Here is a 24325-nt window from a genome sequence, read left to right as displayed (position 1 = left end):
GAGTTTGCAATGCATAGTGATGCATTGTGGAACAGTTTTTTATTAAAAAATTGTAAACTAAAGAGCAATTTGCGATATATTATTTCAATAAACGGTAAAATACTATCGAGCGTGAGTAATCGACTGTTATAGTAACAGGAAGTACCTAATAGCTTTTAGTGAACTCAACAAGCTTTAAACATCTACAGATATTTTATTAACTTTTCATTTAAAATTTTTATATATCCCCTTTAAAAACTCTGATAAACCGGCGTACGTTGTTGATATCGAACGACTTTTATTAAATAACAGACTATTCGAAAATACTCGTACATTATCACATTGCCCTATACGTATAAATCTTTAATTTTTATATGGCAGTTTTTAAAAACATCTGTACTAAAGTTCTACACCAGATTCCGAATTTAGTGGTACACATTAAAGAAACTTTAAACGCAATGACTGCAACTACTTGTAGTAAAACCTGTATTTCAATTTTACTGCTACAACTACACCTAAAGTCCTTCCATTTTCCACTGAATGTATTTTTCTGCTATGATATAACCTTAAAAAGAATTTCATCTTTCGCTGTCTCCAGAACAGTCAGTCCGCACTCCGCAGGCCTCCCGTCTCTAAGTCATTTACTGTCTGAGAAATGCTCGTCGAAATTTAATCTTCTGAATGTCAAAGCATTTTCCAGTTATTCTTTGATATACAAATTTTTTGTTTTTTAAAACGGACCCATCCCTACCACAATAGTCGCTGTATTTATAATGCTTTTTTAAATTGTACATGGGTAGATCTACAATTTTATCCATCTAATTAATATTAAATTAAACGCTAGAATGATAATATCCTTCTTACAGAGAATATATTCAGTCTTTAGACTTGATGATCTCGTACTACATTGCAAAAATCTACCTTTCTGACATGTATTATGACTTTTATATTAAATGACCAATATTTAATTATCTAAAATCTTCTATTATATACATTGTATATATTTTAATAAATTCGAAAGTAAAATTCTGGTGTTTCGTTTAAAATTTCAACCTTTATGTAGGTTTTAAGTAAATGATTTTATCGGAAGAATTTCATGTATTATACATTATGTCTTCAGATTATAAAGTAGATAAGTAAAAAAATATATTTGTCTGTCTTCTATTCGCTTACCAAAACTATGGACGCTATGGTGACTTCCGCTGTTTCAGAATTAGTATCAAGCGTAACTCCACTGACCAAAGTTTACCTAAAACCTAAATTATAAACAAAAAATGAAATACAACAAACACACAGTATATAAAACAACAGTATCATTTAGAAGTAATATTAAAAATTTATTACCAAATAGATTGTTTCAGTTATATCTTATTAGTGTACAAACCTTTTGTAAAAATCAAAGTATTTGCTTGTAGACGCTTTTTTAAGGATATTTATTTATATATATTTCAGCCTGGCGACTATTTAACGGGAAAATATTTAACTCAAATTTTAATATAACTTTAGTTTAAATGCTTGTCACAAAAGTAGGGGCTAAAAGTCTAAACGTTTTCAGACCTTTAAAAGTTTAAAATTCAATTGAAAGTGATATACCTTGAGATATTTCATTAAAAAACGTGTATTTTGAGTCTGAAACAAAACATTTTTTTATTCATAAATTAAATTTTTCCTCAACCTCATGGCTTCCGATGTCTGATCTAGTCATTTCTCTTAAAGATTTTTTTAATCCTAAATGATATGTATACTTTTTCAAAAGTTTGATCGCATTAATTGTCATAAAGATTTTTTGAAGCCTGAATGATTTTTTTATTAATAATTAAACCACAAACGGCGATTTGAGTAAATCACACTTATGTATATTCGTTGTATAAACGGACTCCATCAAAGTTACATTCATTGACTAAGTGAAATAATGATCCTGTGGAACATATTTGTTATCATTTTCTAATTATGTGTTGAATTATGGCTTACGTGCATAAAAAGGCGGATAAAATTATTTTCTACGGAATGGATACAGTTTTAACCTAAAGATTCAATGCCACGCATTCATTCGCATTAAGAAAATGTGGTTGCTATTGAGGTCATAAGCAATAACTGATGGTGAGAATATTATAAATAACTCTTCATGTAATTTAAATATTTATTCGAACAAAATTATATTAACAAGAAACATTTTCGTTAAAGTAGGTCACAAACGCAAACATTTAGGTATTGGTGTCTGTAAGTAACAGTGTCGGTCTGTTGTTTAAGAGTGTTCCAGCGAGATATAGAGTCGAAACAAGTGCAGGCTTTAGATACGACCGTTGAAGAGTTTTCTCACTAATACCATTGTTGAAAGCTCCCGAACATTTTAAAAAAAATTATTAGGAAGCTCGTTAAAATTTCTTGTAACATTATACAAAGTCAGTCGTACCACGACTATAACTGATTAAATTAAAAACAACAGATACAGTGACACCTCAACAAATAACGGAAAATACTTATTACGTTTATTTTGTTTGCATTTCATTTATATCGTTGTCACATTGTATTTTATCGGATCACGATAAATATTACGCGGCACGCCAATATTTACCTCGCTTGTGAAAATTCAAATCTTATATTGGTATATTTTAAATACACCAATCATTCTCGTATTCGATTTCAAACCGAAAGTACCTTGAGGGTTTGTTCTTGGAGGAATAAGTTACGTCAAAATAACTCATAAAATATTTTATGTTTTCGATATAGTCTTGAATTTTCTCGCAATTGGAATATCAAGGACATAAGTGCAATTGGCTTTTGTAGTCCACGTTTACGTAATGTACCCTTTTAGTTGACTCTCTACACTATGTGAATAATAGAAGATTCGATAAGTCCATATAATGAAATGTTTACCAGGTTTCAAGTTTCATTAATATTTTTACACCTATTACGCTATAATTCCTCAAAATGTTCAACTTTTAACTTGAGTATTTGAAATTGATTTTCCCAAAACCTTTGTCCGAAGCTATCGACTTAACCGTTCAAAAGTTCGTAACCCTGCGATATATCAAACATAAAAGTAGAAACAATCCAAAATAACGTGAGCGCAATATAATAGAGGCCCGGTTCCCCGGGCAACGGAAACTCAGTTATCCAGCGGAGCCCAGCTTTTAATGCGGAATACTGAATCCGTCTATCATTTAAGGCTTCAATTAATTCGCTTAGCTTTACACGAATAGGTTGGATTCAGAATATTCTAGATTTTATTTCAATTGAGAGATCTTCTCACTTCATTTCAATATTATTTGGAAATGAAAAATTTAAAATTGACAAACCGAGGTACTTATACTTTCATATATGTTGAATATTTTGGAGCCTGCAAGAAACTCTCGAGCGCGGGTAGACACATGTCAGATGAGGGCAGACGGCGTTGATTGTTATTTAGTCTACAATTAGTGAGTTCGTTTGTTTGATTGTCCTTTAAATCCCTTGCTTTAAAGGAATTCGTACATCGTAATTTACGTTTTATTTAAAATTATACATAGTTATACATTTACTTATAATTTTTCAGTCTGTTTTGTTGTCTCTCCTCAGTAAATTTCTTTATTTATCTTTTTACTCTTTAAGATAAAACTCCCTGCAACTCCTTTATTCAGTCCAGCGCCTGTATTAACGATAGGCTAATCGTAACTGGACTTTATTTCAAGTTATACATATTTTTTAAGATCCAACAGAAGTAAATTAAAAAAACAGTGGATTAATTCGAATAAGCAATTAAATAGATACCTTACAATAATAAGTATATTCAGTATTAAGTCTTTATTTAAATGAAAAATATTTGATACTTTATATTAATATTAAATCGAATATTTTATCTCTCTTTCGTAACAATAGGATAGTTTCATATTCTGTATGTATTTGAACTTTAGAAATATGACCTTTCATCTATTCAATTCTTAAAAGCTTAGCGTTTCAGCACTCGTTGTGAATAAGCTAGGCCAGTGTTTGTAGAAGGGATTAAAAGTTTCAGTTCAATAAATGAATCGTTTGCTAGTTTCTAAACTAGTTAAATATCATTTTGTTTTACTCTGACGTTGATAAATTTATCGAAAAGTTATAACGGCTTGCAAATTTATATCTAATCTTTTATATATTTATATTATGGATACCTCTAAATAAAAGTAAGCTATATGACACTATATAATAATATTTTTTATTCATAAAAAAATAACCAGCCTTTAATTTTCCTTATGTTTATACTACAGTTAAATCAGGATCACATTTTATGCTATCGAGGCAACGGTGGCACTTGGGCATGAAAGGTTCCGAACAATTTTAAAGGAAATTGCCCAGTAATATTCCGTACTTACTTTGGTAAAAAAGAAGAAATACTTTTTTTTCTAACAACCCAAATCTACATAATTTTTTTAATCATCGACAAGAAATATTTTTAATATATCATGAAAATTGTCTTAATACAATATATAATTAAGAATATGAAGTAAGAAGATTTCTGTTTTCCTTTGCTCTTAATCATATGAAGTACAGAGAAGCAATTTACTAATTAAGAATTTTGAAGTACACTAAGCTTGGTAGCGCCCATAAAGTGTATTAAGATGAAGGGGTTTACTGCTGTAACAAATATCAGAAAAAATATCTTAGTACTTGAAATAAATTGCTTAAAGCTAGCATTTTTTAAATTACCTATTTAATTTTTTTTTTTATCCCGATAATATAAAATATGTTTTGCCATAATTGTATAAATAAAAATCAAAAATCTTTTAGAAGGGGTTTACAATTTATTTTATAATTTTTATTCTTTTTTAAACAATAAAAACAAATAGTATGAATTGTTAAAACTGAGATTTCCGTGCAGTATTTAATCCGCTTCCAGGTTAATTTAATTGATATATATATATATATATATAAGTAAAATCCTATGTCGTAAAGTATCATTCTTTTTCAAAAACACAAAGTAATTTACAACAAATTTCAATAAATTCGTTTAAAAATTATGTAATACCTCTATTTTATTTAATATAATGAAAAATTAAAAAATACCGTCATAATTAGCCTATTTTATACAATATATAGTAATAAGAAAATAAAATATATCCGTGTCAAAATTATAGTATGTAGGCAATGTCTAGTTTCATAGAATTTAAGGAAATCATTATATAAAGTGATATACGTATTTTAAAAGGAAAATTGAATGTTTCCCAACATCCACACCTGAATAAACCACGTCCGGAACGTACGCTCGCTAACGGAAAACGCATTATGTTCCGTCGCCTCACCAAACCAATCGACAAATGAACTTTGTGTCCAGATAATCCCACTGCAATTTGTTTCCCTGCACTTCTCATTCAAACTATACATACGAATAGTTCATTCGCTGCTTACAAAATAATTTTAATTTATTAAAACAGGCGATGGTATTTATCGCTTTGACTATAATGAAGCTCATTCTAGTTATCGAATGATATTGAAGTTTATTTTAATGTAGATTGACTTTCATAATACATAGTTATAGCAGGTTTGCGACGTGTTCAATCCGCACAAATTGTTTGTTTCTATTATCATCAATACATATTATAAAACAAAGTCCCTCGCCGCGTCTGTCTGTCTCTCTGTTCGCGATAAACGTAAAAACTACTGCACCGATTATCAAACAGTTATCTCCACTCGATAACGTGATTCTCGAGGAAGATTTTAGTATATAATTTGTTAAGTTTTTTTATTTCCTTGTGTGTTCACATTAACGATATTTGTTTAAGATGTCTGCAAAACATGAGCCGTATGAGAGCATTTAACGAAAACGCTGCCTTAGGTCTTTAAGATCTAACAAAATAATCTATGGTGGAATTGTGTATATTATATAGGTCTACAGAAAAGTCCGCGGTGGCATATGTCTATACCTTGAGGATAACATACTATATCCATTTTACAACTTTTAATAATGATCATTCCTAAAGCGTTTATTGGAAAGCTATTTACATAAATACGGTTTTCAAGCCTACATCAGTATCTGTAAATTACTTTTTAATATCTTTGAATTGGGCGTACCATTTGAAAGTTATCATAGTATAAGTTTAATTATTTTATATTTTTTGGAAAGAGCCCGTGCGAAGCCGGGGCTGGTACCTAGCTGTTTTATAAAGCCAAGTCACCCTCACTTCACGTCCAATATATTGACCTCACACTTCACTGGCACGGTGTTGTCGGGCACCTTAAATAATGTGGATTCATTCTTTAACATTTGATTAACTGTTTCTTTCTGTTACATCCCTTAAATCTTAGAAATTGTGAGTTAATTGGAAAAGTATTAATTTTTTAATATAAGTTTGAATGTTTGTGTGGCTTGAATATTTCACTGTTAGATTATCCAAGTGAGTGTTTAAGGTGACCGTAAAACATGCTATTACGCCGCGCGATGTTGTGTTCATCTCGGTCTATCAATATTACATGACGTCTAGACAGTACACGGACACGGACAGCCCACCGGCCACCGGTCGTTTATTTAATCGAGCGAATGTCACAGTCACTACACATCAACTAAATGACTGTATGTAGGAGTCAATTAGAAAAACGACTGTTGATAGAGTACACATTAGTCGCATGCCGTCACCTGATAGCGGTTGACTGAGAGGCACCGCACCCACGGTCACGAATACTAACAGATCGATGTGTACAATCACACTATACACGTTCTTATGTAAATAATGTTTATATTTCTTTTATATTTTGTCCACTTCAACTCACTGGTGATTACTTACTATACTTAAAAATTTTGCGGCAGTCCTATACATGTTATGAAAATGGATATAACTTTTTGTAAATGTTATCTTCATCATTTAAATGGAACAAAAAACATTGAAATTCACGTTTTGTGAACATAACGTACGAACAAACCTTTGCAAATATTTTGCTACGTGTTTTTCATTCTGTATAAGCTACACAGGAAATTTAAAGATTTGTATACGAATCCGAACTAAACAAAATTATATACAAATTACAAATTTGAGTAAGTTGGTATTATGCGGGTGTCCTTGCGAGCGCGACTCGGGCTCGAGGGTTGTATTGATTTTTATGAATGGCACGCGCCACCGTCCATTTGAATAATGAATTCTCTATAATACAGTTTTTAATTATACTACCGCAAACCGAAAAATATATTACAAATTATTAATATTGTCATAAAAAATCACAAACGGATGAGATGGGTCGCATTATTACAAGATAAGCACTCTAAACTGAGCAAATGAGAATTTAACAATTCGTCCACTGGTCGCTGAGCAAACGTTCCACGACCCCCCGAGAAGCTAATTTATATTCATAATGATTGTAATGTTCTCGGGACAAGTTATTATCAGTTGTAAATCCACGGGTAAATCAGTATTTCGGTCAAGATTGAATACTTATCCTATAATTTTTAACAAAACGACTGACGATATTTAAAAAGTGGATACCACTTGAAAGTCCCTCTGTATAAATAAAGATGGCACTAGAGCAAAGAGCACTCCATAGTGTCATCGCCGCTACTTGACTCCATTGACTTCCACTGTGGAGATGAACCAGTTAAAACATTTAAAATATATTTATTTAGTACCAATTTCTTTATAATATTTCCTATTAATATTTTTAAACCGCAATGCGACAAAATAATATATACCTAACAGTATTGTTACATCAGTTCCTGACATTGATTCTTTTAAATGTAACTTAATAGTTAATGTTTCTATAATTATTATATTTTTTTCGACTACATGTGAATACCACGGTTTCAGATTATCCTGGCAATTAAACTATAAACTGTATGATTAGCATCCGTCACGCAAACAGACGATATTTCAAAACACAAAACTTCGGAAAAAATAACTATATTAAAAATAATATAAACTTACAATTAAAAGAACATGTAATTTTATTATTTAGATTATATCACTTATATTAAATATATATACAGTGTTAATTAGTTTTATTGATTAGTTTACATGTCGGAGATGCCAATCAAGCTATTGCTACAAGACAGGGCGCCCGCTCTTCTCCAATTAAATTGCCTTCCCTTAACTTAGTCTGCGTTTCTGTCTATATTCAATCTAAAACTAATATTCATGATTTGATATTTATCCCTATTCTCCTATGCAGGTTTTCGAATGCAATATATTATATTAACATTAATGTGAAATTTAGCCATCGCAGCTTCTCCAAAGTAGCAACAGCTACATTAACTTCATTGCACTATGACGTAACCTCTTAAAACCTTAAAACAGTTTTCTTATCTTATATAATATGTAACTAATCTAAGGTTATTTGTGTTTTAAGATAGTAATGAACTTTGAGTGCATTAAAAATAAGATTGTTAATTTATATTTAATAATACTATTAAGTCATTATTAATGCAGGTTTCACGTTTGCGGTGATGGTAATGAGGATCCTTAACTTGTCGAAGATTAAAATTCTTTATTGGTATAGTTTTTATTGTTATAGATTTTTATCATTATAGTTATCACGTTATAAAGTTCTACCATCATGTGTTAAACATTGTAAATCCATCTTCTGTAATCAACATTTCAGTAAAAACTGTTTAACATACTGATATAGATAAATTTTAATTTAATACTTATATACTATATTTGTTTTTTTTTTCGGTTAACTTGGTCAATCTAATTTTATGAACAATTACATTTTCATGACGTTACATTATCCAGATTTATAAGAATTAAAATATATTAATAATTTAAATAAAACTAATAAATCCATCCTTCATCAACTAATACTTTAATGAAAATTTTTCGTCTTGTCTGTCCGTGATGAAGGTTGCTACAAAGTAACCGAGACGTCGGGTGTATATAGTTAAAATAATGAAAAACGTGTTGTAAATTCGAAAATATATATTTTATCAAAATGAATACTCGCGAAAGTCTTAGATCTCATTATATCTATAATTATCACATGTATATGCAAGCATATATAACTTAATTGACCAGTACTGTGAGAATATTTACAATTAATTACATTTGAGAACAAATATCCTCAACTTAATTGTTAGATATGAAACGAAACTTACTCGAACTATTCATTGTATTTTGTATGCTAAATTTGACGTTATTTGAATTAATTAAAACAAAACTATAAGCGAAGATTTTGATGGTTTATTTATATTTTATTCGAATAAATATGTATGTATTATGAAATTGGAATCGCTAATAATCACGATATTGGTGAAAAGAAATTTAACTGTTGCTAAAAAAAACTTGTTTGTGCTAATATAATGTCAGCAATATATTGAGGATGTTCTATGGACCTGAATTGTACTTGTTATTGTCATTTCAACTGAACGCAAAATATAATTAACATTGGGTAGCAATACATGTATTTATAAAATGGTTATTTATTTAAAATTCACTTCAGTTAAGTATTATCAATCGAACCAAAGTATTCATTTTGCTACAGCACCCAAACCTATTCTACACAAGTGTATATCTTCAACAGGGTATCGTCTCTAGTTTTCTAGCACCAAACACTTTAATATAAATATCGTTTTACTAAACCTTAAGATGATACAAGTGAAAGATTTTTAAAACACAGATCTATAAGTAGTTTTCATTTCGTTCTGTTGGTGATGCGAAGAACTTGAAAACAATAAATTAATAAGAGCTTTTATAAAAATAAATTTACATTTAAAGTTAAAAAAATATTTCATCTATAAATGTTTTTATTTTACTTTTAATATTCCATAAAGCATTCCAGGTCATTGGATTCCCCTGGGGACAACTTCTCCATTAAACTTAAATGAGTTGCTTCGTTATGGAAAATCCTCTTTTAATAAAGGAAATGATTTAACAACGAAATGCAATTATGTTTTATTTAATACGCGCAGCCTGGGTTTTTTCAGGAGTGAATATAATACTACAACGACATATTTCTTTAATCTTTTCAACTTCTAATTATTATAACCTATTATTATGACCTTTTTTTTTTTATTATTCTTAAACAGCAAACTTGCTGTTTAAGTCTTCGGAATTAAGTCCCCAAGTTGAAATTTCTATAGTCAATTGATTTAATTACGCTTATAGTATAAAATAAATTGATTACTTTACGTGTAAGATTTGAGCTTACATTGTGACTATCTTCTTGTACTCAAGACAAATTTTATTGCATAAAAACATGATATTAATTTTTTCTTTCGTTACTAACTCAAAGAATTTTTATAAATACTAGTATAATAGTAAATAATTAAGTAAATGTAGTTATATTTACTATAAATATGATTTTGATCCAACCATTGTTATTGCAAGTGACAGGTTGCTGTAAATGTTAATTTGTGGTTTATCGAATACTGGTATCTGACTAGTTATTACTAAACTATACCTGCACAGATTCAGATATGACAACGATTTAGTTATCGGAATGAAATCTATATTCTCGACATTTATATGTAAATCCATTCACATTGAAATGCAACGAACGTTTCGGTAAACTAAAATTAACTTTGACGAAAAATAAATATAGAAAGTAAAATTCAAACTTACGATATAAAACTTGTCGTACTTAAATCTTTTAACTGTTTTCACAAACCAATACAGAAAAGAAGATGTACTATTTCATGTAATTTATCCTAAATAACGAAACTGTTTTTTCGGTCCATAATGTGTCTGTGAGCGGTCCGTAGGGTGAACGCCACAATTAAGGACACCCGGCAAAAATCAACTCCCCTAATTTCAAAGGTCGTCAGAACATATACGTACATTCTTAAATAATTACATTTCTGTTTTTGTTACGCATTGTAGGTTATTCGTAAGCTGTGATCGATTATTTTTTTTATATTTTACCTATTACTTTCAGAAAGTCTAGAAGTTATAACTTTTATTTTATTTATTTCTTTGGTTCTATTTTAGAAACCAAGAATTAATAAAATAGTAAAGTGGATTACGAAGAGTCGGCACGTCGCCACGGGATTTATTTAAATTTAATACTCCATACGTTTTATTTGGTTTCCTTTTTCTATGCAAATAGAATTATGGTTTAAAAACCTGTATTATACACATAATTTTTTTTTTTTTTATCCAAATAATATTTTTTATTTTATCTTCTATTCCGAAGGGAAAAAATATTAAAAGTAGACAACTTGCCCTTGCACTCTATCTATGCTCTAATAGGCTTTCAGTTATTGTTTTTTGTCGCGCTTATTTTAAAAACAGCTAAAGACACCGTGTAGATGTCGGTTTAAATATCATTTTTTATTAGCACTTATACATAACGGTTCTATAACAGATATAGGATATATATGAATTAAAAAACACTTGTAAACAGAACAATGTTAAGTAAAATACATATAAAATAACTGTTTCATTGGTGTCATACGCAAACAACACAATTCTAGTATATTGTTGTATATCAGCCAGGTTTTTCTCAGACAAAGGTTAAGTAAAAACCAGAAATAAATCATTTAAACTTCTCTTTCTGATAACCAAAAACCTAAAAATTAAAGGCTAAAACCTAAAAATATTGGTATATTTCAATTTTTACAAGAAATTAAAAAAAAATTGTTTCTTAAAGTCATTTTTTATGTACGCGTTAATTTTTATATCAAATTAATACCAGTTTGCAGTCGACGTTGTCAAAATTAGCCACTTGTTCGAAGTAGGTCACCTCACAGATTTGATTGCCAAATGGAATGCCTTGTAGAACTATGAAATTGCGAATGCCTACTTACTTGTAGAACATCCATTATTCTAAAAATTGCTATGTTTTAAAACTCTTCTTGTAATTGTGATACAATTTTGCTCTTGAATGATACAAAAAATTCTAGGCCTGTGAATTAATATTTTAGTAATAAAAAGGCGTAAATTATTTATTGTTCCAAACAAAAGGCCGATTATAAACACCAGAATCAACTCTTGTAATCATCAACCAATGATATTCAAAATAAAATAACTTTTAGAAAACGTCAATTTATACATCTAACCAATCTAAACAATCTCTTGTTATGAATAAAATAAAGAAAATTATGTTATTTGTGACAAAATTATATAACAAATATTTGCTTTTCTTTTTTTTAAATTATAACTGGTTTAATTTTCTTAAATTTTAAACATAGACCTTAGCTTCCGGCCGCATTACGGAATATAAAGTACGTTCCTCAAACACAGATCTCGTCGAAATCACATTTGAAATGAATGGAAACCAGAGCAGGATCATTTTATTGGTTTATTTCTTGCTGTGTCATCTACAGATACTCGTGTACACTGCTACTAAAGTAATTCCTTCTAAATTTTTATTTACACCAATGATATTCGGACGTTAGATATTTCCATCACAATGCTCACTCTCATATCCCGTCTATCTGATTTGAGTATGATTATAGGTCATACGTACTCGCATTACAAGCGGTAGCAACAGGATATTGTATTTCCAGGAATTCCTGTGGGAACTGAAAAGAATATGACTACCTCCTACGATAAGATTATATGGTGCATCCAGGTTTATTACATATTCATTTTACGTCCAAAACTAAATTAATTCTTTAAATAAACTTCCAGCAAAAATTTACTTATTTGGATTGGTTAATAAAATAGGGAATAAAATTTTTAATATTAAAATACATTAATACATATCAATTAAAAACATATTTTATTTATTTCTTTATCTAACAAAAACATTTGTTTTTCCTTTTATAAGGTGAGGGAAATATTAAACCGAACGCAATGAAGTTTAGATATTTACTACTGTTATTTGCTGTTTATTATTCGACCAATGCAAAAATGTGACAAAATTTATTTAATTTCATTTATTTGTCTAGTCCGTCCTTATTTAAATTTGGAACAATAATTTTCACTTCAATATAAATATGTACATACTTATATGATCAATTTAGCGGAGTTAATTTTATTATTGTTATCAATTTCCTATTATTATGTATGTTGTTTATTACGGAACAATGCGAAAATATGCCTTATTCAATTTCTATCATATAAATGGTGAAACCGGAGAACATTTGGATATTTGGGGTACTTAGTTGTAGCTAGTGAAGTAATACAATAAATATATACACATAAATACGCAATTAATTTAATAATATCAAATAATTATTAACCAACAAAGCTAAGGGATATGATCAACAGTACTGGTGTTAAGAACAAGAATTATAAAAAATATAGTAGTTCACTAACAATTCGTCGTTTTACTTCTTAATTATCATTTGATAAAACAGGCTAGCAATGGTAGTTAGATGTGACTTTTGTAAAGTTTAATGATTTCATCATATAGGTAAAGCATACAGGTATCCCACTGTACTACATAAACTATAAAAGAGCGTTTATAAAATTTAGTTTTATGGAAAAGAAAATATAAAGTCTATAATAATGTAAAATAAAAGCTCTCAGTCTCTCGAATCGGGTTGTAAAAGCAAAAATTCGAACTTTTCTTTATTGTATCAGGATAAGTCTGGATCCAATAACCCACAGTACAGGAGAGTAAGAACGATCAAATCCCAACGGTAACGTATGGAAAGCCACTGAAGCTTAAGACCAAATTCAAAGATATGGTCGAATTAGAGCAGTAGACCGTATGATTACATACATTTTAAGGACGTACAATATTATTAGCATTTTTCTCAGTCTATTTAATTAATGAAACTTGCATTAGCGTTATTGATTATAGCCAAAAAGAAGTCGATGTCACCTTCATTTAATTGGGGGTTGAAAGAAAATGTCGTAATCGTCTCAGTGACCTCAATGACCTCAATGACGTAAAGCATTATTGATATTTTATAATGAAATGGCAAAATTTAGACAGTATCTGAACCAAATATGCCTCTGAATATTTGACAAATACAATATTTAAAAATACACTACAATAATATATCATTTATACATATTTAAACGGATTGAAATCATTGCTACGATGTAGTAAAGTCAAAATAGGCAGCTTTTTAAAATATTACGTTTAATTAATTACCTGATTTTAACTCTTAAACTTTTACTAATTATCTTAATTGCTCGAACGTAATTTGTTGTAACAAAAACGTTTGTGAGTTCAACATCGTTTGTACTTCACATGTTTTTGAGTGAAATTTTAACCAATTAGTCGCTACTTATTTAATAAAATAATATTTCAACTATGCCTAATGCCTAATTCGTAGGTTGTTTTAAGAAAAAAATAAGTTTTTATGATATAAGATGTAAACAAAACCTTATTTCTTTCAATTAGGGTTAAAACTCGGTATTCAAGTAATTTGTAACCAACATCTGAGTCATATTCATTAACCTCAAATCGATTATATCAAGATTTTTCCGCTTCACTTCTGACCGACTTCAAATACCCTCAGTGACCTAATCGGCTTTAACTCGTAAAGGTTCAAATGTTCATTCACATACAACCTGCCCGACGGAAAATAAATATCACTTTTGAAATGAAAGTGTTGAGTACTGATAGGCTTCATATTCATTTTATTGGAAATTATTTCTTCTTTGAAATCAAATTTGTTTTGTACAGATAACTATGAATTGAGATATATGTATATATATTGTTATGCAATAAAGTCATCACTCAGATATCTGTCCGCAAAAGCCAGATGTAATGTTAAATAAATTTACGAGAAATAGCGTCCAAACAATTTTCATCTTTGAAATCATGCCAATAAATATGCAAAGTACAAGTTATTATTACAACATTGTCGGATCTATTGTTAGTATTATAGGAACATAGCCATTATAATAACACTACAACAATATCGCAATACCCTTCTTAAACAAAGAGAGTCGAGAGTTAGGCATTCGTTATATAATTCTCGGATTTCCGTCCCTTATCTTAAATTCTTAGAATATTTTCTAAACGTTTTGTGTTTCACTATTTTTACTTTACTTATAACTAATGTGTAACATAGACTCTTGTAATATTTGAATACAATATAGCAGTGGTTGATAAGATTAATATGTATATTGTATGTCTAAGGGTAGGTAAAATAAGTGCATTTATAGGGCGACGTCGCGACAGCCCGGCGCCGCTTTCTCACTGAACACATACTTTACTACATGGCCTGTAGAACAATGTTGTCATATTGAGGTCTGCTATTAACCATTAAGAAAACTACCCTTTTTTAAAAACCTTTGTTAGACTGCTTGTATTACATATTGTACGCTAGTACCCATTACGGGTCAATAAAAGACCGAGCGAACAAAGAGGCTTCTCTGTTCTTCGATTTAACTTTAAAAAAATCATACGAAACACTAATTGCCAAAAACTGAAGCCTGTACTCATTTCCCCAGCATTCTAAATACGATAATTTATTGCAATAAAATATATAATTTAAAAAAAAAACAGAATGTACCCGTAAACCAGACAGCTAAATAATAAAGTAGTTGTTAAATTTAATTGATGCACTTTGAATCTGACAATAATTGATCGAGAGGTATACAAGTGTCAGTGATTGTTCCCGCAGTGTTATATAAGCGTCGCTCGATAGCACAGGCTGGCGTAAGCAGCTGGCTTAACTGTAGCTGAACCTACCTTGCGTGGGGTATCCAATGTTACTATGCTATTTTTTGTTACGTTAAAACTACTTATAAGCGGTCAACTAAAATTGCGCGACTTCAATAGGTTAGTATGGCTATTGATCTCTACTTAATACAATCAATACACTCAACATGATTGAAATCGTGAACTTTGAAGTAGGAAATGCCACATTTTAAGAACGTATGGTTAATAGAGAAATTTTGTAAATAGTTTTTCAATAACTTTTATCCATGATAAAAATAAAAGTAATACAGTATATATATAGAAATACCGTTCTTATATATAATGAACGGAAAGAAAATTTAAATAAAATGAATAATATTAATTTTTTGGTAATGTTTAATAAACGAGCCATCTATTTTACTACAAATGCGTGTATGTGTTAGGGACCCTGTCTTCTTTTTAGTTGATATATTAAAAACTTGCCAAACTCACAGTTAGATATTTGGATCTGTTGTAACACGAGTTCTAATACATCATATTACACCTTATATTACCCGGCTTCATATTAAATAACCATACAATAAAATAAAAATATACAGTTATGTACTTGCCTATATAATTTTAATAATAATTAATTCCCAAACTGGTTTCCAAGTAATACGGTATACTTAAATAAAAGAACTAACTTAAAACTTAAATCGCAATGTAATCGATATCTCTAAGAGGCTCGCATAAATTATCTTTTTACACGAATTCAACGGATACGTATTCGCGCAGGTACCAATAAGTAGTTCGGGTTGGCGCAGTCTTACATAACATTGGTGCTAGCGGCGCTCTGCACTAGCTTGCCCACAGCACATAAACTCTACCACAACATGGTTAAGGGCTGAGAATTAGTGGAATATCAATTGGGAAATAGATTTTCCATTGAAATATTTTACTAACTATGAAAATGATATTTAATTACAAAAAGTTTTCTTAATATATATGTATTTAATTATTCTTAGATGTTGATTTTTTTTTATGCTAAAGGGGGCAACCGAGCAGTCGGACTGCGTTATGGAGGTAGTTCCATCGCCTGTGGACATCCGCAACATAGATTTGCGGATGTGTTGCCACCCTCGATTAGGGAAAAGGACGAGGAAAAAGTGGGAAACGGAGGGAAAAGGGAAGGGGTAGGAATGGGTGAAAAAAGGGAAAGGGCAACCGGCTCTCTCACTCATCGGACAAAACGCAGCTTTTAAAGACTACTTCACGCCGATCTTCTGTGAGAGGGTGGTACTTCCCCGGTCGAGTCGGCCCAAGTTCGAGCTGCAGTAACTTGACCACAGCTAGGCTCTACCACCTACAAAAGTTGATATTAATTAACAATAAGAGATTATTTTAATTGGTTCCTTCCAATATTTGTTACAGTTATGTATATCCAACTATGGACGAGCTCGCCAACCAGATCAACTACGTGCTCGTGCACTTTGGCATTAAGAGCTTCATAGGCTTCGGCGTGGGAGTCGGTGCCAACATCTTGGCGCGATTCGCTCTTACCAACCCTGATAAGGTAGGGGCTTCCGTTTATGTCTAAATAATTAAAACTCAGACGTTAACAATTTAAGAGTTATAATTAAAACTTTATAGGATACCAGTTAAGATCGTCTACGGCTTTACTATTAACTTATTTACTAGTTTTATTAAAATTATTTTCCATTTACTTATATTTATAATCCACTCTGGATTAATAAGGCCATTCGAACTTTCCCGCAAAATTCTCATATCGACTTCAATACAGCATTACACATATAAATATATTTTTTATACTCGCGGATATGGCCTCCCGAATCTCACGTAATGAACCAAAGGATTAGGATACACAAGCCACCAGGTTTTAAACTAATATCTATAGTTAAGGTCCAAATTAATGGTTGGAACTAAAACGCCGACTAAGGTATTTCAAACTTTCTAGACGAAGGTAAAACTATTCAAAAAGTTTCGTCTCAGTGACGTCAGCACTAAACATTGAATTACATGTAAGCCCTGTAATAAAGTAAAGTGGAACGAGACGACCTCGAAACGTGTAAATTTTCCGACGACATGTGTTCTTAAAAGATTGATAAAAATCTCTTACTATTACTATAGATCCTGTTTGTCTTGAAAGGAGAAGGCTTACAGCGCCATCTATTAAACTATATTACTAACGCAATGAAGCTGAAATACCGGTTTAATTTGACTTTTCTTTTTAAAATACACAAAAATATCCATAGTCAGTCATTTTGAATATAACATGTATAATTTTTTTTCTTGTATCTTGTAGTTTTCTCTCTTCTGTCTCTTTCAGTTCTTTAGTTTATAAATTTAACACTTTAACGGACGTAATTTGCTTTAGAGTTATTGAAGACTCTACCTACCTATATAGTTTATTAACCTTTCATTACCGAGGATCATAGTTTGGAAGAACAAGTTATAATAGAATTTGATACGTTTTAAAACTTCAGCTTGATACTTACAAAGACCGCCGTAGATCCGCCAAGGGAAACGGTGTTGGTAAATTTGACCCATTTATTAAGTTTCAATTGGAGCAGTTATAATGATAGATTGAAAGATTTGCGGAAAAACGGCTTTATTTCACAATAATATTAAAAGTAGCCTTAAATTGCAACAATTTAATTTTCATTTCTTACGTGAATATTGTTTCTTTTTATCTAATAATTTTATCTTATTCCATTATTTAGAAATTTCTACATTATTTAGGCGTCGATTACTTTTGCCCTTGTTGCCTACTTTTTTTTGTTTACAATGAGCCAGCTATAGATGTTTTGTTAAAAAAAAAATCGAGTTTCAATTAAACACTAAAAAGATAGGTTAATTTTTATTGGTAATAGCAAATTAAAGTTTCCAATACTATTACGCAGTTAACAGGGCTGTCGCAGCTACGGATCTGTAATTTTTGTTAAAGATTTACAATATCCGACTGCAGTCCATTGACTCTCACACTTGACCAACTAAGCAGCGAACTTCAGAGTCTTCTACATGCTTAATTCCAGGTGGATGCTCTAACTCTAATCAACTGTTCGTCGAGCCAGGCAGGCTGGATTGAATGGGCGTCTCACAAGATGAATTGTCGCGCGCTTCGCAGCCGCGGTATGACACCCGCCGTGGTCGATTACCTCATGTGGTACCACTTCGGAAGGGTATGTCTGCTTACTCAACACCCAAACACACACACACACACACACCGCACTATAATAATATGTATTGTGTTCCAAATATACCTTGCGAATTGTTCCCTGAATTCCCTAAGTGCCGAGCTTTTCAATGTTTCTTTAACAATAAGCTTTACTTTTATTACGAACATTTCAGCAAGTATTTGTCAGAAATGTTTGTGTGTGACAAAGGTCAAGTAGTCACTTAGGAAATAAAATGTTATTTCAAAGCTCAGCGAACTGCGACTCCATATGCTGTTGCGAACGGAGGTGGTTTTTACTCCTGTGTGTAATTGTTTATATATGTGTTTTTTTTTTCTTAGTTTCAATATTTAAAATTTTATGTTGTATGTAGTATAAATTATATAAGATTTTTATTGAAAATACTTTTATCGTTTTAAACTAAACGAGAGAGTAAATTATGTCCCAAGTAACATTATAACTTACAACTCGATGTTCGAACGTGTCCAAGAGTTCTTGATCGTGGCCTCTCATCCTGACATCCTAGTTAGAGAATCGGAAAAATGTCGACGAAGAACTCGCATAAAACTAGTTACTTATTAAATTCACATTTTCATATGATCCCTTCAGTTATTTCTTGTTAGAGCATCAAAGAAAATTTTAATATTATTGAAATATAGTTTTAAGTTTCTTATATTAAGAATAAAAATCTTAATGTAAAAAATATACGAGTTTAGCTGTTATTTATTTAAAAGATAATTAATCCGTGTAATAATCGCAAACTTCTAAAACATTTTTTACAGCGCCTTATATAACCATTAAAACTAATTTTTTAATATAATTAGGTTATTTTAAGTTTGAGTGCTTTTAAAAACTTTCTATAACCTTTTGAATAATTTAATAGATCCTAAATATTTTCTAGTCTTAAATAACAATGACGCAAACAACTTTATTATGACTTTAAGGGATTAATTTATATAATCTAATCAGTCCACTGGAGTATTTTTTAGAATTCCGTATCATTGCATTTATTAGTGATAGTTCAATGTTTAAGTCATCACATGTGCCGCAGTGTCCTGAGGAGCGCAATGCTGATCTCTCAGCGATGTACCGTTCCTACTTCCGTCGTCATGTGAACGCCGGGAACCTCGCCATGTTGGTGGACAGCTTCGCTCGTCGCACCGACCTGAACATCACCCGCCACGCCGGCACCCTCCGCCCGCCAGTCCTTAATCTGGCCGGAGCACTCTCCCCGCACCTCGAGCAAACGGTCACACTCAACAGCCGTCTACACCCATCCAACTCCACCTGGATGAAGGTGGGACACTTCACATTTACACACACACACACACACACACAGACACACACAGACACACACACACACACACACACACACACACACACAATCACAATCAGCACCTCATTTCTTTCTCAGTCTTGTGTGTATCTACTAATTATTTTAATAATAAAATTGTTTTCACATCTTTTGTCAAAGGAATATAATTATTTTTTAAATTCTTACTACTATTTTAGAAGAATATGCTTTTATCCTTATAACTAGACTTTTTATCGTATTCTTATAGACAACAAATTACATAAAAATTTAGAACATCTTACAAAACCATTTATTTCTAGATCTCTGATTCGGCCATGGTGCTAGAGGAGCAGCCCGGAAAAATCTCTGAAGCATTCCGTCTATTTTTGCAAGGGGAAGGATATGGTAAGTTCTATATGAGGTAAAGTAAACATATTTACGTTGACACTTGTATAAAATTTACCATAACTTTTTTGCTATTTTTTTTTATATTTAAGGCAAAGCTTATTGAAACAAATTGAAATATCATCTTTTCAGTCTCTATTATTAGGCAATTTTCCTTTTTTCTCTTAATTTTATCATATTCATAGAAACAGCTCCAGCTATAATAATTGTCTTGGTACATGAATTAATTTGCTGATTGAAATAAAATTAGTTTTTTTTAGTTAGTAAAAGTTTATAAGCTCAAAGTGCCATCTAGTGGTCGTCAAGCACAGCAAATAGAGAGGGTTGTTCACCGATTTCATAACGTAAAATTGAGTCACTTAAAAATCAATATACACTCAACTAAGCCAATTTCAATTAGCTGGGTACATTAAATAGTTAAACTAAGCAAAAATATTACAGCTTATTTAATAATACGTAGATGTCTATGTTCTTATTACAAGAAAGAAGCCTGAAAATGTATATATTAGAAAAAGTGATCATTCTATTTGTTTTTGGTTTTTCCAGCTGTTGGTCAATAAACACTGTTTTCTAATAAAATATTTTCTTGCACCTTTCTCATTCAAACAAAGACTTGTTTTATAAGTTACATCACTTTAAGTCACCGTACTTACAAACATTTGTAACCACACAATTAACTCTTAAGCCAAGTCCTTGGTACGGTATAAATGGCGCTAAATACAATTTAATTTTTTTGTAATTTTCATGGCTTATTTTTTTTTATCTACTGAGGCTGGTTGCACGTTGTAAAATAAAAAACTTTTTTTAAAATAATGTTTACAAAACAGTTGCTTTTAAATCTTATAATTTAAACTGGTTTTGCTTTATGTAATGAACGTGCTGGGATATATATTTCCCGCCATCATGCTAATACCGAGTACATACCTTTTGTATGGCTAATAAGATAATGCTAGTTGCATATATAAAAATAGTATATATTACGGTAAAATGAGGTGGCAACCTTAAAAAAGCGTGCACACAGTCCAGTGGTAGCGTATCCAAGCATGTGTTTCTGTGCAGCTGTACTGGCACTGCACAAACTACACACAAATAGCCACCAGACTAGACCCGCCTTCGCAACTATATAGCCGAACTAGTGCCGCCTTAGGGTGTAAGTAGTGCTTGTTTTTTACTTATTTTTTTATTTTATAACTGTTAAAGCAATCCAAAATAAATATACCTAAATTATTGGTAAATGTTGTTCGTTATTTTTAAATGTAGATAATTTATTTTATTTTTCTCTAGTCGCTGTAGTAGAGGTAGATTATATTGATACGTTTCATACAAATTAGCAATTTCTCAATCATTTGTAGTCTATATTTTCGTACTCAAGAAAATTATATCTCACTCTTATCAAGTAGAAGTGTCTAAGAATTTAAAAAAGTCAGGTTGAAAATAAGTGTAGAAAATGTCTCCCATATTATATGTGTTAAAGCATATAAACTACTGTTTTGAAAAATTAGTACAATATTTAAATAGTAAAACCTAGAAACCAGTTTAATTAAATTGTACTCAATTAGAAAATAGAGGTGTAATATAAGTTGTTTGTATAGTCTGTAATTTCATTCTTTACTTTTGAAGATCCAATGCTCTACATACATATAATAGTTAGACAACCAAACAAAAATTATTCAAATCAAATTTATTAATTTTTTTCTTAATATTTGCCCTAAATCTTATGGTACGATTAGACTAAGACATACTTGACACTTCACGACGAGAGTCTTTTATTGCGACACGATAAATAGGGTCGCATTAAACACTGTACAAACACGTTATGTCCCCTCGGTATTTTTAACTACAGCAGACCCTCGTCTGCTGTAGTTAATAAGTGTTCGAACAGGTTTTAAATTTTCAATTCAATGCACCACATTTAAGTGCACTAAAATTTGTTTTATATTAAATAAGGAGACTGCGAAGACACTTATAATTTTTGTAGAATTGCTACCCTCTGGTACCCAAATCTCTATTTGGAATATTTTTTACAGTTATTTGAAAAATAGAAAAGAAGCCGGCTCTTAAGATATTATAGGAGCTGCTTATTCTATTCAATATCAGTATCTTCCCATTTCATTTTAAGGACATGTTCGTAACTGTGTCAAATTTCTTTTTATACAGGAATCTGGACTGGACACAAAATTCCTAACAACTTATAACCAGTAGAATTATTTTTTTTGTAATCTAAATGTACCATTGCGTATAATTGAAATTAAATATAAATAATAAAGAGCTGTACAGCTGTACTGTATACTAAAATACAGTACGACTTGTTTGTACCAGAATGACTAACACATCGTTTGTATGTATGTGTGCGACAGTGGCGCCGTTGTCTCCAACCAAGATCGTGTTGTTCCGCCGGCTGTCTGACGCTCGCGTGTGCCGTCACTCGTCCGTCATCCGCATCACTGAGAACCCTATCTCGGAGGCTGTGGTCTGTTAGATCACTATCAACATACCCCGACACACACAAACAAAATAAACCCAACCCCCACCCCCACCACCCCGCCACTCACGCACGCTCGCGCGCTAATTAAGCCTTTGGTATTGTTATTTTAATTCATCCGAACAATCATATCTGTTTTCTGTCAATTAGTTTTTTGATCAATCTATCGGTTGTTATATTCCGAATATCCTAGGATTAAATCACGCTTAGCTGTTAGTATACGTTTTTAGGGAGCTTTATTTATTTTAGTTTATATTTAGTTCAATTATAAATTCAATATTCTATGAAAATGGACACGGTTGTTTATGATCACATCGAGGAGATAGGATACCTGAGGCTGAGGTTATACTGTAAGTGTACATATCTGGAGGACAACAACTTAGGTTAGACAACAAAGGAATGGGAACAGCGATGAAAGAGTTTTTATAACAAAGTAACTTTTAAGAATATTATTAGGAACCACGGTTACATATTTGAGCATGTAATGTGAAATTAAATTTATTAAAGACTAGGTACTACCGGGTGCTAGGTACTAGTGTCACGGTATGAGTGAGACGGTTTTGGATGCATTTTTATTTTACCCGTTTTTTATCAGTATTAATATTATTTTTTTTATATAGTATATTTAGTTCTGCGGTTCTACACTCGCTTGGCGACGAGAGTGCAAGTTAGTGAATTATTTATAGTGTAGATGAAGACGGATTAAATTCTGGTAGCCGTTCCGTAGCTATCGTAGTGTAGTACTGGCTGAGGGGCTTGGGACTCGCCGAAACACGACCTAACGAGATCGTCACGTGTTCTCAAGCATCCGCAAAAGCCATCGTAGAGGAATAATGTATAATCAATAAATCAAAGATTTTAGAATCTCAATATAAGCAAACAGTTTTTAATTTTAATTATTTGTGTGACTTTATTATAAATATTAAAATGTGATTTTATAATAGAATGTTGTTTTATTTACAATCCTTATTAGTCTTATCATGAGTAACTTTGACTTTATCTACTACCAATACATAAAATGGCATAGAAACTGATAACATCTTAAGATTATTTATACCTACACATTGATCTTGTTATAAAACACTAGTGGTATGTTCTATGAGCTCATTTTTTTTATAAAAACTATATGAAATTAATTAACAGCATCATGTTATGTGTTTGGTGTTTTAAAAGAGGTTGTGTCTTAAATCATTTAGTTTCTACAAGATATCATCGTAAAATTATTTTAACCAATTTTTAATTTATCACTGGCAGCACTATATTAAAAAAAAATCTTAATTGATGATCACTTTGTATCATCCAGATTAGATGGTGACTAATGAACACGGAACTTAAATTCAATTAGATCCAAATTACTGTGGGGTTGTATACCTTTATTTAACAATTCCTTTACAACGACTATTAAGAAAGTTTTCTTTACTTAAAGGATGCCAGAATACTTTATTTTTACTTTAAACCAAATAGCCTTTTGTTATTTTAGGAAAACATTTGCACGCAATCGTTTTAGCATTAAATTCTCATCATAAAAATCATCGCCATTTAACAGATCAGCAAGTGCAAAAC

General features: G+C 31.0%; 1 protein-coding gene across 5 annotated transcripts in view; it reads left to right on the top strand.

Annotated features, from left to right (window-relative positions):
- LOC116778063 (protein NDRG3) overlaps positions 1-23708 on the top strand; it is a 55168-nt gene extending 31460 nt beyond the window's left edge. For 3 of the 5 annotated variants that reach the window (XM_032671919.2, XM_032671916.2, XM_032671922.2), the window contains 5 exons: positions 16819-16960; positions 18441-18587; positions 19633-19878; positions 20196-20280; positions 22638-23708. In XM_032671919.2, the coding sequence (XP_032527810.1) occupies positions 16819-16960; positions 18441-18587; positions 19633-19878; positions 20196-20280; positions 22638-22759 (742 nt within the window). In that variant the 3' untranslated portion in view covers positions 22760-23708. The other 2 variants (XM_032671917.2, XM_032671918.2) reach the window with 2 other exon arrangements.
- The last annotated feature ends 617 nt before the right edge of the window (positions 23709-24325 follow it).

The sequence above is a fragment of the Danaus plexippus genome, chromosome Z, assembly GCF_018135715.1.
Source record: "Danaus plexippus chromosome Z, MEX_DaPlex, whole genome shotgun sequence".
NCBI classification, from domain to species: domain Eukaryota; kingdom Metazoa; phylum Arthropoda; class Insecta; order Lepidoptera; family Nymphalidae; genus Danaus; species Danaus plexippus.
This window is presented reverse-complemented; position numbering and strand designations above follow the sequence as displayed.